This window comes from Halichoeres trimaculatus, unplaced genomic scaffold, assembly GCF_033239565.1.
Source record: "Halichoeres trimaculatus isolate MK-OKI-2021-1 unplaced genomic scaffold, fHalTri1.1 fHalTri1_scaffold_16, whole genome shotgun sequence".
NCBI classification, from domain to species: domain Eukaryota; kingdom Metazoa; phylum Chordata; class Actinopteri; order Labriformes; family Labridae; genus Halichoeres; species Halichoeres trimaculatus.
Window position 1 is genome coordinate 20,213,505 of NW_027437194.1, and position 17,065 is coordinate 20,230,569.

The 17,065-nt window shown below is 39.8% G+C and overlaps 1 protein-coding gene across 1 annotated transcript in view; it reads right to left on the reverse strand.

The window, feature by feature from the left end:
• pappaa (pregnancy-associated plasma protein A, pappalysin 1a) overlaps positions 1–17,065 on the reverse strand; it is a 121,639-nt gene that overhangs the window by 63,313 nt on the left and 41,261 nt on the right. Inside the window, exons 8-10 of the mRNA XM_074690474.1 lie at positions 14,680–14,808; positions 14,481–14,572; positions 10,227–10,423 (exon numbers count right to left, since the gene is read on the reverse strand). Of these exons, the coding sequence (XP_074546575.1) occupies positions 10,227–10,423; positions 14,481–14,572; positions 14,680–14,808 (418 nt within the window). The remainder of the gene's footprint in view (positions 1–10,226; positions 10,424–14,480; positions 14,573–14,679; positions 14,809–17,065) is intronic.

Sequence of the window (17,065 nt, forward strand, 5' to 3'; positions counted from 1 at the left end):
TACTCTTTGTGTTGCTTGAACAGTGATACCTCAAAAACTGAAAAACTGACTCAACTTACAAGTGACTCAAAGTGTTCAAATTTTGTTGCTTTTTTTTCTTTTTTTTTTCCTTTTTTTTGTTTTCGTGAAATATTTGGGAAAAAAAATCACCTTGTACACATTTTATATTAAGTGATTCATATTCAAATATTCAAGTCGAGCAGTTTAATTATTTACTTTTGGTATTTGGAGCTTTTTTTTTTTCCTTCTTCACTGATTGCAATGACTTCTAAAGATTGATTGTTAATCGTCCTGCTGATGTGCTCCCTTTTGTCAGCACCTGTTGCAGTGGCATTTTGGCATCACTTTTGTTCAATGGTAGGGTCTGTAGTTGCACTGTCCATCTTTTTGAACAATGTTGAGGCTCTTTTGCAACCATGTTGTGGATTAGACTGTGCTAAAGAGTGTGTAAACTCTGCAGTAGCCTGAATACAGTCAGACATCAAAAGATGTGAGCAGATTTAAAGGGACTGGTGAAAAAACTGGGCCTTGTTCTAACAGATACTCTCCTCCCCCTCTGAAACGTGACTTACCTGTGATGACGACTGTGGTAAGGGTAGTTTAAGTCTGATCTCATGACCATATGTTTGTTTAACATGTAAAGATGCTTGAACTTCATATATGAGCAATTTCTCGCAGCGTGAGAGGACTAAAATGTTATCCCTTCTGCTGCGTATGTATAATTAAAGGGAGTGTTCTCCAGGGGTGCCCAGGGGTTGCGTCAGAGATTGCCTGGGCAGCAACGCTCTGGAGAATCACCTGGCTTGCTGTTTGATCTTAAAGTTTCGATGCACACGCACGCTCCTTAAGAACACAACCCCATCTACACACATGTACGTGGAGGCAAAGAGCTTGCATGGACACACACACACACACACACACACACACACACAGTCACAGGTTAGTTGCTAGGGCCAGTTCTCCTATCCAATCCCCCTGGAGCAAGTGGAGCTGGCTCACCGTATTCCACGGTGTGGTAGTGGGGGAACATTATGTTCTGCTCCACAAAGACAGCAGTAGTACATTTCAGTCCCCTATGGACCTGCCCTATAATCCTGCATGGAGTGTGTGTGTTTGCCTGTGAGCCTCTGTCTGACTGTGCACCTATATGTGTGTGCGTGCGCTTGATCAAGAAAGAAGGAAAAGTAATTTCAATAAGATGGAGCCAACACACAGGTAGGACCATATTAGACACTATCTCCATCTCTACAACACTATGTAATGAGTCTGACACAGGAAGGTGGAAGAAAAAACATTTCACATTTGGTTGGAATAATTTGGCAGCCTTTTTGTGATCATTAATGTGTCTAGATTTTATTAACTCCATACATTATCTGGTCTCCATATGGTGCTTTGATTGGATAAATCTGCTCACTTGAGGACTTTGTAACGTGGGAATGGCCTGTAAGATTGTTTTTGGACCCTTTTCTTCTTTCACAGCCATTTTTGGTTGGTTAAGTATTTTCTTCGAAATGCAGAACGACTTTCCCTCGTACTAGTTTCCTAAATGTTTCCCTTCAAGTACAAACTCAGTGTTTTCATCCATCTGTCATTTGTATCCTTGCATTATTCTATAAGCCATTTAAAGTGGAGTATAATTAATTTGTATTAGTAATTTCTTCTTTTCCTTTTACACGTTTTAAAGGGGCTTCATGTTCATTTTCATCTCCACATCTAAACCTCCCCCTAAGGTCATCTGCAGGAAACTAAGTGGAGTATGTTATTGCCTCAATACATCATTTCTTCACATATTACTGAAATCTGGTGCACAGAAGTTAAGAAGTAAAGAAAAAGTTCAGCACCTCTGCACAGATGTTGCATATAATCCAAAAACATAATTCACAGTGCACAAATGCATACAAGACAAAGACATCGGCAACATGATTGTCTACATGATCTCTGTTTCTCCTCAAGTGCCTTCATGTGCTTTTGTTGCTTTCTTGTATCCGCAAAGATCCTTATCAGTGCTGCCCGCTTCACTCTCTCCCTCACACACACACACACACACACACACACACACACACACACACACACACACACACACACACACACACACACACACACACACACACAAAATCAACGTGGTTGCTAGACTTCAAAAGGGAACTGATACACAAACCCGATGCAGGAATTGTTTACTAGATTGGAAGGAAGTGATGAACTGTCTTTGCCTTCCGTCCCCAACACGCTCATGCAGAACGATCACTCAGACACTCAGACAAAGACACGTAGAGATGGTTACACTTTTCTATTGTCATCTATCAGGGGTACACACCTGTAACCTAACTTTAGCCAAAGGCTGTGAGCTACTAACATGAATACACAATTAAATTTAACCGCGAAGGATGAATGAGCTGTTAGTGTAACAAGCATGATAACTCCTACAGGACAGTGGTGGGAACATTTTGCAACATTAAGCCGTCAGATTTTAGACTGCTCACACCCCCCAAGACTACAGCAATAAGGATGTGAGGATAATAAGCTCCTGGAATTAATTTCAAGTGAAATTTTCCATTTGTCCTCCATAAGTTTTTGAGCACAGAAAACATCTATCACTACAAATTATTTTGCAAACATCAGTCACTGTGTTCTCTATTTTGCCCCAGTCGCATTTCTTGTGGCCACTCGTGAAAACTACGGATGATTTCTAACCTTTCAGCTGGGTTTCATTTTAAGGGTCTTTAAATGATTTCAAACTTTCCTAATATTTGAGGTGAAAGCTGCTTGTTAAGTCCCAGGAGTATAGGTAAAATATAGAAAATTCACCTGTGAAAACTGCTGGAATAGTGAACCATTAACCATGAAATTCTATCTAGATGCAGTGCTGCTAACTTCCCAGTAAGAAAACCAGCTCTTGGTTGAATTAAAAGTCGCTAAAAAACACCATCAACTTATTTGCATAATCTGGCACATGCATGCAATGGACAAATAGACAAATGATGGGGGAGAGAGAAAAAATGTGTAAAAAAAATCCACCTTAATATGTTTTGAATTGTAAATAAATCTAGGTAAGATCTAGCAGCAGTGGCTTTGCAAACGGCTAATTCATTTTTCGTCAAGACGCAGTGGGGTGAACATCACATGCCGTGACTGCAGCTCAGCCTGGGCCCCCAAGCAGCACCTGCTGCTCTTTTAGAAGAAGTGGGGTCTTAAACATCATAAAAAAGCTACTAGGTCTGTGGCTTCACAAGAGTCACTAGAGATGTTCGAAATGTCGCTAAATATAGCAAGTTGCAGAGTTTGCACCACTGACCAAATGTGTTCCATTTACAAAGACAATTGTAACAAATTTGACAAATGTCTGAATAATTAGCTCTGTTCAAATTTGTTAGACTGTAATAATGACTATGGTGTAAGTCTGTTCCCCCCAAGACTCTGATGTAGGGTTGCCACCCGTAAAATACAGAATCGTCACGTAAAATACAGAATTGTCCCGTATTTCACAATTAAAGGTTGCATCCTGTTTTAAATCAATACGAGACGCAATTTGTCCCGTATTTTCAGTTTGCCTTGAATGCATCACCACTCTGCCTGAATTCAACATGCGTTTGCATCCGCCCACTAGAAACAGTTGGTTGGTTGATTTTAAGCCTGGAATGAGTGCTCATCATTAATTGGGTGAGAGAAAGTCACAGGAAATCAGAAGTAAACATGGTTGTGGCTGCATTTGGTACTTCGCCCATGTCCCATTGAAAGCAAAGGATGAAGAAATACAGACAGGAGTGGGAAAGTTCAATTGAATGGCTTGACCGCGTGAAACGATTTCAAAAGACATGGTAAAATCTGTCACCTAGTGCTTCCTGTGGCACATAATGGCCGACAGCATGTGGCTAGAGAGCAGTGATACTGCAACATCAGGACAAACAAATGTCACTCACAATTCTCCATGCCTGAAGAATCTCCAGATACATTAATCTTATGAATAACTACTAAAATATGATTATTTTGGAAAAGTCAATCCTACTTAAAGAATCAACAGAATGAGATTTTAAAAAGGTATGAATTATTTTAAGCTGCCACAGTGTTTTACTGAATTTATTTTCTCAGATTGGTTATTTCTTACAAATAAATCAATAATAAAGACATTTCATTAGTACATGAAAAAAGTTCAATACACTTTTGACAACCAGTATCATTCATGATTATAGAAAAAACAGCAAAAGGACAGACAGGACAGAATCAATTTTGAAATTTTTTTTTACAATTTTTACATTGACATGAAACTAACTAATACATTATCACAATTGGTGCCCCACTCTACTATTGGGAGTCAGGCCAGGCCCCCCGCTGCTGAGGGTGTCCCTTATTTTTCTGCCTCAAAGGTGGCAACCCTACTCTGATGTCCTATGTTGATTTGATTTTGAATCAAAAAACAAGCTTTGGAACTGTTTAGATTGTAGGAATAGTTGAAAGAAAGAAAGAAAGAAAGGTTGGTGTTTAATTAAAAACTGGACATTAACAGCTGTTTGCCAAGTCACACACCTACCATTTCGTTAGTGGTGACAACTAAATGGATGCTAGGTTTAACCATGCTTAATTCTATTGCTTCGATTAGGAGAACTGTTTTTATCTTTGAATAGTTTAATGGTAGAAAAAGAACTATTTATAGCACAGCAGCAGCTGAATTCAAATTTCTGGTATTGCCAAAAACATTTAATCAACTTAAGTTTGTTCTGATCTGGAATGGAACACAAGGCATGGTATGGTTACAAAAAGATCACTTTAACGCCAAAAACAGAAACCAAGTTTGGATTTTGGTTGGAATCATGATGTGCACCCTCTCTACCACTGTGAGGACTTTGTGGTCTCACTCTCGGTTCTCTTCCCCTCCAAACTGAGGAAAGCTGTGCTTCTACATGACTCTGCCACTTGAGCATAGAGCATTGTCACTGTAACCATGATAGAATGATTTATTCTCTTGGGGTTATATCCATTTGGTTCATGTAATGGCTCAGGGTTTAGTTTTTATTGTCAGACTTAAGAAATGAGGGAATATCAGTTCGTAGAATGGCGCTCATTCCTCAAGACAGGATCCAGACTTCAAGAGATGCAAAACATTTAGTCTAGTGGCTTGTGGTGGCCCATCACTTTATAACGACGATTAATGATGGGCTTTTTGTTCACTCTTACAACACTTAGACCTATTTCTAGTCCCCAGTTCACCTCACTCGCCTTATTCAACTCGGTCTGCCACACAAACTTAAACACTAACCAGTCAATATACAAAACCACAAAAAGGACAATTATGGTACACATTGTGGGGAGGATGCTCGTGGTTGAACGAGACACGAGGTCCAGCAGCAAACTTGACAATAATCTTGGCTTTGTGCCGTAAAAATGACATTAACGCTGAGATGAGGTTGACTGGAGTTGAAAATTGTGCTATTTGGATACCATGAAATGACAGTTTGCCATGACATCTTTATTATCGACCCTGTCATGCATAAGATGTTAAGATTGAGTTTTATGGTTGTGTCTTAATTTCTATGTAAGTGTAGGTTATGAGAAGCGGGTGTAGGGATAGGAGAAAATGAGTGTGCTTTGACCACAGTGGGAACACAATGTTACCTAAAAGCTATACAAGCAGCGGCTTAAGCACAGACAGGGTCATCCTTGGACGTATTTATGCATGGTCACTCAACTGTTTCTTGGAGAAGATATTGTTTTGTAGCATGCTCTGTACTTTCACCTTAAACAATTTATGGAGAGGGCAATTTGCCTTAAAATGAGCTGGAAGAGTCACGTTAAATCAACCTTTTTCTAACCTGAAGAATGATAACCTTCAGCAGAAATTATGTTATTTGTGTTATTTTGGAATGTCTAGTATTCTGGATTAAAAAAAAAAAAAAACATATGTTCCCTTTTAAACATAGTTTATTAGACAAAATAAAGAGTATCTGGCACACGATTACATTTTGGAGCTGGAACTTAAATGCATTGAAAATCAATTTTAAAAAAAGCATTTCATTGCAGTTTCTTGTTGCACTCCAAGTTGCCATAGCATTACCAGTCAGCGATACATGAGGTGACACCAAACACCAGGCTCACAATAAACAACATGGAGGAGATGACATTGCTCTGCCCGGTGAATGTAATATCTAAGTTTTAATCCAACGGAGTGTGGATAAGAGCATAATTGTACAAAAAATTATACAACAAAGACTTTGAAAGCACTGGAGCAAATCTCCACCTCAAAGCTCCACGTGTAGAGGCCATAGACTGTATGGTAGCAGCAAACACAGGCACCGGGTCATCTGCTGTGTATGGGTTAGGTGTAAAAGCAAAATAGTTATTAATATCCGGATTGGATATGGAGGGCAGAACTTATTACCTGTAGTTTCTCACAACATCTCTTTTTTTCTTACTGGCCGAGTCCATGTTGTAAGCTTTAGTTTGCTCTGTGCGTTTTTCAACATTTGTTTGAGGATAAGACATTCTAGCTCCATCTGTTCAATGTTTACATTCTAGTATCTCCAATATGGCCATACATCCAGGAACTGCCCAAATCACGATGTCAGTGCAAACACATCATCTGCTTCTACTGTATGTGCCTGTGACGATCATCTAGCAAGCATATATTTTACTGGTTACTTGGGTGACGAGTCCTGCCTCTTCTATTTTCTGATTGGTTGGCGGAAGCAGCAACACTAGCTAGCAAACTGTCATTCAGTACAAGCTAGCAGCCAGAGTGGCTAACACTACGCTAAATTATAACTCAGGGTGCTCTGATAAAGGCATCAGATGCAGCAGTTTCTCTTTTTGTACTACCACACTGTTTGTTTGGCTGTCTCCTTTTGGAACAGCTTTGCAAAAAACTTAACAGGCTAACGTAGCTCCTGCGTTAACTGCGGCTAGCCTGTCACCTGCTACATCTGCCATCAAACTGTTACAAATGACTGACAGGTGCTGACACAGAAATTAGCTGTCATGAAAGACCTAAAAGTTTAGCATTTGAATGTTGGGGGAAATTATTCTACAAAGTTCAAAGAAAATTATGTAGCTAAAGCGCTAAGCTATAAATCACCTTGCTACTCAAGTAGTGCCAGAAAGATATCAAAACATGCTATAGTTGTGACAAGACCAACAGAGGCAGGGAAAATATCTTCTGGTTGCTTACGTGTTGATTTGGTGTCAATGTTTTCTTCTATTTCACAACCTAGCCCGTTTGTTTTTATCAGGAATCATTTCTTCATCACGGCTCAAAAACAACCGAGACAGAAAACTGTGCTTTGCTGTCACAGTAGATGTAATAAAGCCTAGCAGTTACTTTGAAGTAGATTATTTTGCACAGAAGCAAGAAACCAATGGGAAGTTTCACCTCATAAAGCTAGAAAATGTTAGCAAGTAAAACAGTAACCAAAATTCACATCATGTTCTCTTTCTACCTTGACTGTTTTATGGCCAGACAACAGAAATAGCAATCATATTGCATCTAAACAGGGACAGAGATTTACAAATCTTGACAAATGATATCCTGACACAGAAACTGTATCACAGCATCTCTTCCTATTCCTTTGAAATGCCTCTAGAAAGCTTCTGCCCCTAAAAAAAACTCTGCTTACTTTACACACTGTTGGTATTGAGACTAGACCCATTCCCAGCCATCATTGATCTATTACCCACAGATGGAATAATATTTCACAAAGCAACATTAAACTATGCTTCATCACAACAAAGTCAACTCAATGTCAGGGCGCTACAAGTTCTCACTAAATCTCAGATTTTGTCATGCACAAGTTAGCGCAGACTAAATGGTTCAGAACAATAGCATTAGCTCTCAAGATGCATTGGAATATGTTGTACAACATCACAAACAAATACACAGATTTGAGGCTTGATCTTCTGGTTTTATCACATTAGCTTCCCTTTCCACCATAACATCTTCAAAGTCGCCAAAGAAAATCAAACCGCTTCTGTAAACCATCCCTGACAAACCGAGCAAGCTAGAATGAAGCACTTTGGAAACAGAATGTGATCCAGATGCCCGGAGAATGAGTAACGTTTGGGCACTCTGCTGGATTCCTGATTGGCATCAAGAGTGAAAAACAACAAATAGAGCGGAATGCCAGACATCGCAGAAAGCCACTCTCTAAATAGGTAACATCTTCAATAACTTTGTGTGGTCTATCAGCCGCTGTGGTGTTTTACATGTTGTTCTAAAGTAGCCACATCTAAACTGGATCCATGACTAAGCGTCTGACTTCTGCCTGGTCTTTATCTCCTGAACTTCATCTGTGGTATTAGCCTCCAGGATAGTCGTCTTAGCCACATGCTTGCAGTTGCACAATTGTATTGCAAAGAACAAGAATCTTAACTCAGTATATGGGGCTGCGCAATGTAATCTTTGGTTTCAAGGAGACTACTGAAAGCAAATACTTGTACAGGACAGTGTGCACAGAATTTTGTGTATGCAAATTCAAATTCATTCAAAAACTGCAAGGAGGTAATCAGTCATCAGTTTGGAGATTTCATTTGATGCTGCTCAAGTGGATGTTGGAAGACAGGGTGCACTGGACTGCCAGCTGTTTGTGAGAACTTACCAGGAGTGCAAATGAGGACAGTGGCATGATAAGTCCATGTTTTCTAAACCTGCATTTGCAAATTTTCCGCACCTGCAAAAGTGCACTTGTGCACCCACATCCTGATACCGTCAGTCATCTAGTGATGAAGTAAAGTCACTTCACATGATCCTTAGAGGAACATGATGTTCTCCTCCATGTAAAAGTATTATTTGAGAACTTTTTGTCCTCTACAGAAAAAAAAAAATTCTTTGTGGTTGTGGATGTTCCACTGGTGTCTTGTTTCTCTTGGAGAACACACCATCTGCTACGTTGGTGGTTGAAACATGCCCCATATTATTCTTTTTTTTGCCTGGACAGAAGTGGAACCTTGCAAAAATCAACTCCATGACTGATGTCCGTTAAACTCCTACCTATCTTTGTTTGTACAAAACCAAACTAAAGCATTCTTGAACAGTACCTGACCACAGCTGTTCAACAGTACCCAGTTCACTGGCCTTGTTAAATGGATCATCAGCAATGGGAACAAGCTCTTCAGCCAACACTTCCACTGACACACACAGCTCTAATAACAAAGCACTACCAATGCATAGCTACTGGTCACTCTTTAAAATGGTTAAGTATTTATGGGAGTACAATTCAGTTATGCAAATTGAGTTCCCTTTTAACGGTGGAGTCACATTCTTCACATGAGTTAACATTTGGTTTTACCAAATGCTCTCAGAACGATTAAAAAAACTAATGAACTACTATAATGAATAGAGCTTTAGAGGAGATAGTCCACTTCAACAACATGCCTTACCCACATTAGTGAGTGGATTAAAGAGGATTTATGTATGCTTATGCACTTTATGTGTCCGATAGCTTTGAGTGAGTGCACATGACTGTATGTTTCTCTCTTGTTTTGCATTCAGAATCAATCTCTTTTCTATTACTTTAATAAAAGAAACCAACTTCTTCATCCCCACTTGGAGACATGTTATTCAAATGCTCCAATTTCCTTAATTAGCCAACTGGCAAACAAGCATAATAATTTGTTTTGCACGGAAACTGTGGCTACATTATCATCAGTATGTGTAGTGATGAATGGATGACAGGTACCAAACTACAAAAGAACAAAGACCATTCCCCAAACACAGTGAAAGGCTGGTTCAAAAAGCCCATTATAAACTACTTTCAGATAATAACACAACACACTTCAATTGATCTGATTGTTATTTGATGATATTTGATCAAATGTCTTCATATGGAAAGTTTTAATGCTTGTTAACCTCTGATGGGATCATTTACATCAAACAGCTTTTCCCTTTTCAACTGGCACCACATGAATTGTGTAATAATGACACAGGAAAAGCAAAGACTTTGACAGAGATGCATCATAAATGTTCACATGTGCAATTCTGGAAGATTTAGAGAAATTTTTTAAGAAGGTTTCCAAAAGTTGCTTGTTCGCACATGTCTCACAAAGCGGGAAGTGCTTCTATTCATTGGGCTGTTGGTCAACATTCAATTTCTCATCACAAGGGAACAATTCTCCTGAATTCAACCCAGAGGGCACTGACATTTTGGAGTTGGGGTTTGTTTTCATACACAACCCCCCCCCTGAAAAATGACTGAAAAGTTTCAGAGGTTTTGTGCGCGTGTGAATACAGCTGAACTCTTTCTTACCTTAGTGACAGCAGGATACCCAGCGGACACCTCACCAGAGCAGTACGGCTTCTCCTCATGGGACACTTCCACAGTGGAGGCCCACTGGTCGAGGAAACCATTGGGGGTGTAGAGGCCACAGTCCCTCACACCTGTCTCTCGTTCAAAATCCTCACACACGCCGTCACCATCGTAGTAGTAGCACATGCTGGGCTCCTCTGCAGGTGAACAACCAACAGTGATAATCAAATAAATGGATGGTCTGAACAGTTGTTGCAACAGCGAAGACACCAGACTTTTATGTCCACTAGATTCTCACAGTGATGTCATTGGACTCAATTTAAAGCCAATTACGAAACTCTTCACCATAGACTATTTATGACCTCCAATCATTTAGGTTACTCTTTCTAGCATTCTCTATTTTGTTTTTTGTTTTTTAAAGCAGAAAGGGCGACAACTAAATCAAGAAGCAGGAAGAGAAGGGTTCAGAGGAAAAAAAGTGCAATGAAAGGGTGAGAATTCACAAACAGACAGCTATAAAATGTGCGTGAGAGTGTCAAACAGAAAGAAGACTTTGAAAAGAGGGAACCAGACAAAGTCAAGAGGTAAAGAAAGATACAGCCGTAACTTTTACAGACATCCCAGGTCTGGAACTGGAAGCTTACAGACGGAAGGAGAGGTGGAGCAGAGCAGGGAGGTTGCTTGGGCCTCACTGCTCTCAGCTCTCAGCTAAAGCAGTGTCAGCCGGTGGGGTTCCAGTTAGGGGGAAAGGCGGCATTCTGTGCCAAGTTGGCTGGGGCCTCCTCCTCGAAATTCCAGCCCCTCTGCAGCCCGGCCAAAAAAACTCAAGTCAGTTCTGTGCTCTGGCAACGGTGAAACGAGGGGCTACTGAGGGGGCATACAGAATACGCTCCCGCCACTCACTCAGCGGGGACGGGAGGCGAGGAAGAAGGCGAGGGCCGAGACCGAGGGGAAGGAGAGGGATCAAGAACGGTGGCTTGTGAAAGCTGCAGAAGTAATGTGGAGAGTGTGAGCTAAAGAGAGAGCAGGATGGAAAAGCAGGAAGAGCATTGGACAAGAATATAATAAACAGATAGTGGAAAAAGTGGAAAAGGTGATTGAGTACAAGAAAAAAAAAGGTAGACAGATGTACAGTTGCAGAATGAAAAGGGCGATGACATGAGGTAAGATGGAAAGAGATGGAGAAGAAAGAGTAGGAGGCTGTCTAAACAAACTTTAACACAACATCCCAGGTTACTTTGACGGATATGAAAGTGGGACAAATCCTGTTGTCATAGCAAAAATATATGAGTAGAACTTAAAGAAAACCTTTTAGGTTTGATTCTCATGATGTCTTTCCTGACATCAATTTGGGTTCTCATACTTCAGAATCTGCCAATATCTCAACCCACTCAGAAGTGAGATTTAAAAACAGAGACAACAGTTCTTTATGAACACTGATTGCTGACATTTATTGCTGCCCATTTTAGCTTCCTTATCACACACTGCTATAACTACAGTGTTTTTAATAGATTTCCCGAACTAGGGAATATATAGAACAGTTAATCATTAGCCGATATTGGACATTTGTCTTGTTTGTCTTGTTTTTTGAATGATACCTGTGATACAAATTTAATGAAAACAACTTATAAAAGTTTCTGTCAATAGGTGGCAGTACACATGATCTGTTAGTACGCCCAAAGAACAAGCTAAGAAGCAACAAGCCAATGAGAGAGGAAAATGGCATAACCAAGATGGATGTTTCACAGTGGGATTGCCTGACCATACTCAAAATATGTGCCACAGAAACTAAGAGTGGAGAAAAAAACTTTTTTTTTTTTTTTTTTTACATCACCTTAAAAGTCGTCATCCTGACAAAGATGCATTGCAGGAATACAGGGCAGCAGTAGTTGTAATTTGAAAAGTGTGAAAAGTTTACCACACACAACCCAAAGATTGGGCAATCATCGATAGAAATCACGGCATTCAAAGCTCTTTACTCTATTCCTTTGGTGCAACTTTGTATGCATTATGTATGGAATTAATTATTTTCAAAGACTCAATTTTATCTCTTCCAGATTCTCACGTTGGCCCCCAGCAAGCAGCAAACATGAAGCCCATGCAGAAGTGCTGAAAACTGCCGTACTTTGAGAGTCTGCTTGAGGCTGGTTGCAGAAACCACAAACACACCAAACCATAAAAAACCATTTGCCCGTTTAAAGGCAGGGTTGGCAGTCCTGAAAAACTAGCATGAATTTGAATGTAGCATCTCGTCAGGACTCTGCCCAGCCCCTCCTCTACCTCCTTTTAGAGCTTCTCCAAAGCGATTCCCCCCACTCACATGCACAAGCGCAACTGATTCGCGACTATGATTGTGAATGAATGAAAGACGGACTCAGCACATCATTTTATGTTTTGCACTACATCAAGTCACGTCTCATTTAGAGGTAAGGAAACACCAAAACATTAAAATGTAGAGCTGAAAAACAAATAAACAAACGTTACTTTTATTAGTACTCGCAACTGTCATGCTAGCATTATCCACTTTTACCTGTGACACGATATCAGGAGTAAAGCTATAATGCAAATAGTACATGTACATTTTCTCTAAATATCACGATTTTTTTTTTGCTTGTCAGAGCCCCTGTGGTGAAAGTTTATTGGACTCTGATCCAGACTACAGCCCAGAGCCAAGTACCCCATCAGGTCAAAGGGGACATGCCCGAGGTGGAGCGAGAGGGGCAGTAGTTAGAGGCAGGGGAACAGAAAAGTGGAAGCTTACAGACGGTTTACCTGTACACCGCTAAACTCAGGAACACACATTGAGTCAGGGGCAGTGCGTGCCGGTGAAATGTATGTGCAGGTGGAGGGCAAAACGGCAGGACGGAATTTGATTGGTTAAACGGATTGGATCCTAATTGATGTGATTGGCTGAGGTTTTCCTGGGTTTTCTCCTGCTGTAGATAGCTCTCATTCTCTCAAGAACACAGCATGTATTGCTTGCCATCAGGACATATAGGTCATTTAAACCAGTACAACAAAAAGTGTATCTGAATCAAACAACCCTTTAAGGTCATTGCTAATTTGACTGACAGGTGAGCAATCTGAAGTTGTCTGCAAAGAGGCTAAAAGCCTGGCTCTTCACATCTTCCTAACCTCATCTTATATTATTCCCTCTTCTACGTCATGATTACGCACCTACAGTTTTCTTTCATGTAAGATTTATTTTCTCCTGTGTTATGGTAGCTTGAAGCCTGATTGACCCCAACAGACGCCCAACATCCCCTGAGATTTTACCACCAAATGGGGTCGTGTGAAAAGAACTTGACAATACCATCAGTCTCCGACAGAATTCTGCTTGACCGTGTGAACAGCCTATTAAAGCTCCTTCAGATTGCAGCATCCTGGCCCTGTTGTATACTTAGTGTCAATTCTCCATCCAAATCCATTTCACCATGCAACACACTGACAAGCAGACACTCACTCACACATGCAGACAGATGGACAGAAGGTCCCATCATTATAGTGTCAGATTTCTGCGCCAAACTACAACCATGTCAGACACTGTCCCACACACACACATGCACACACACACACACTCTCCTGAGCATTGCAGTTGGAAAAACAGCACAGCCACTGCAGTCCAGCAATCTGACAGGGATTAAGTGGCTACTTCACAGAGGCTCACACGTGTGTATGCATGCATGGAGTGTACATGCAGAAAAACGCACAGGCACAGTCACAACAGGGGGGCGAAATGATCGCCAGACAGCAGGGGAAGTGAAGAGGAAACCATCCATGTACTATTTAAAAAAAACAAAAAAAAACTACATAGGAGATGCCAGTCACTGAACTGTGTAAGATGACTCACTCTTTTAAAAAATAATGATTTCCAGATTTTTGTTTTAAACAGGGGGCTGGAGTGATTATGATAACTAATGGTATTTTTTTCTCTTGGAGGGAAGGCATACAACTTTTGGATTAAGCACGCCCAGATGTCAAATATTTTCATTCACAAAGTTACCATGTGGACTTTTGAATTTTTTTTTCCACTAAACTAAATTAAAGCATTGTTTATATATATATATATATATATATATATATATATATATATATATATATATATATATATATATATATATATGTAGTCCTATGCTTGCACAATAAACACACTTTTCAGCCTGCTAGTCATATCTTGACTTGAGAAAGAGACTTAAAGAAAATGATGTTACTCCAGAATTACCAACATTAATGCATGATGTTCATGTGACTCACCAATACAGTTAAAGAAGGGTTCTTTCTTGCATTGACTGGAGCAACCATCCCCGTTCACAGAGTTCATATCATCGCACTCCTCTCCTTTGGAACTAGAATTTAAAGAGGAAGTAAGAGACATTAACATGTGTCTTGCATCGTTTCATTACATATCTGTTTGCAATCATTTATTACATGGTTATGTGTTGGTTTCTGTTACCTCTGAATGCGTCCATCCCCGCAGTATGGTGCCCCAACTTCATGCACTAAAGGCGGAGAGGGCTCACTCTCACTGTGACTGGAGATGGTTTGGACCTGGTAGGTGTACACAACATGTGGCACCACATCCCTGCACGGAGAGAAGAAAACATCACACTGAGACCACATGTTTCAGGATTATATGAAACCTGTTGAGAAACTGAATGGCAACTAGGGAATGGATACAACCAACAAGGTCAAGAACAGTTTGCAGTTTGCTGGTGAGTAGTTTAATAACTTAAATATTTCCACTTCCTCTTATCAGCTGATCCACACATTTGCTGTAGTTGTTTCTGGCTTTGGATCAAGAGTTGTTTTATTTCCTTATCATTGTAATACAAGAAACCATCATGGTGAATGTATGACTGGTGGGGGAAAACACACAAAGCCAGAAATTTAGATACACACACACACACACACACACACACACACACACACACACACACACACACACACACACACACACACACACACACACACACAGAAATATGCTTCACATCCACTCATCACAACAGGGGTCATCCAAGCCTCTGGAGGGCACCATACATTTGTGAATTTGAAAACTTTTTGTCCTTTTGGGAACGTGCTAAAGCCTTTGAATGAATTTGGAGGTACGGACAACTAAAATATCACATAACGTGCTTTACATCCACCAATCACATCAGAGCTTGCCCAGGCCTCTAGGGGGCACTATGGAATTTAATTGTATATTTTGTGAATTTCTTTTTGTTTATTGAGAAGTAGTTGTGTCTGGAGTATTTAAGTGTTTTCACCGTGCCACACCTCTTAATTTGCATCTTTTTTTTTTTTCTAATGAATATCTTCTGGACTGGAGGGTATTTCAAATACTAGTAATTTATGGTGGCGACAAAAGGGGCAAATGTTTGCCCCTTTTGTCGCCACCATAAAATTACACAACTGACAGGAGAAATATTTGGGGACTACTCACTTTGCCGGTGCAAGTCGCTATGATGGTTTCTTGAGTCACCATGAAAAGGAAGTCTGAAATAAAAGTCTGAAAGGAAAACAAAAAAGCATAAATGAGAAAACTAAAACCATAAACAAAACAAATCAAAGCTTTAAATGAGGAACCAAAACCATAAGCAAAGCAACAAAACTAAATTCCAGGAAAGAAAACTTGAAATACTAAAGTACAAGTGAGGGTGCTAACATGACATCAGTTGTCCTGTTTTTCACTTTTTACCTTTCTTTTTTTCTTTTTCATCTGTTGTTTGCCCTTACATTTTCTTGCACTATCATTTGGTTAAACAATCACTGATGGTGTAAAGCAAACAACAACTGTCATTTTTCTTTACAGACAACTAAACATAACAACTACTGAAAAAAAAAATAACAGGAAACTTGATTTTCACATCAGCACTCTCATTTGTTACTGTGTCATTTGCAGTTTTCTTCCCATTGTTGCTTATTTTTTCTCTTATGCTTACAGTTTTGGTTTCACATTTCTAGTTTTGATATGTCGCTTATGGTCATGGTTTCTCCTTCATGGTTTTCTTTTCTTGCTTTCAGAGTTTTTGACCCTGTAATGTGGGTTTGAGTGTGTGTTTATTTGGGGATCAGGAATTTTAAATATGTAAATGTGGTCCGTCAGACTTACCTTTCCAATTTTGACAAAAGGGTTTCAATAAAGTCCAATTGCAATTTCTATGAAGATGTGTAGCACTCTATAATGCCATTGTTTTGCTAACCTATTATACTGGAATGCAAATTGAGGGCTGTTTACCTTTGATTTTACTCAAAGAAAATACACTGGCACTGAGATTTTGAGAACACAATGTATGATGTTTGCCCAGGTTGGGGGGATATATTGAAATCAATGGTCTGCAAAAGAACAACAGCTATGGATGAAAACAAATAAAACTGATGCTTTACAAAAATTCAAGAGTCAATACAGAATCTAACAGACAGGAGTAAACAATCATCTTTGAAACACAGAGAAAAGCCGCATGTGTAATGTATGCTTTATGTCTCTTTGTGAATGAATGCATAAGAAGATAGGAATGTGCGATTGCTGAGTATAATCATGGCTTGTGTTGGGGAAGTAGATTGCAAGAATAATGTATATAGGAAGGATACATCAGTGAATGCGGGTAAGTAGGAGCTCAATAGATCATTTCATGTGGACCATCAAATACAGTAGACCTAATTATGGAATGCCCTCCGCTGTGATGTAAATATAGTGACAAGCATGGTAGGGGTATTGTGCTGATCATATGAACACCAGTGCTTGGGCTGGTTCTTACAAATCCAACATTGCTTGGATGCCACCTGGGTAGCCATCAGCGAATAAGTGTGTGTGTTTTAGATTTGCAATTGGAGGGCATATT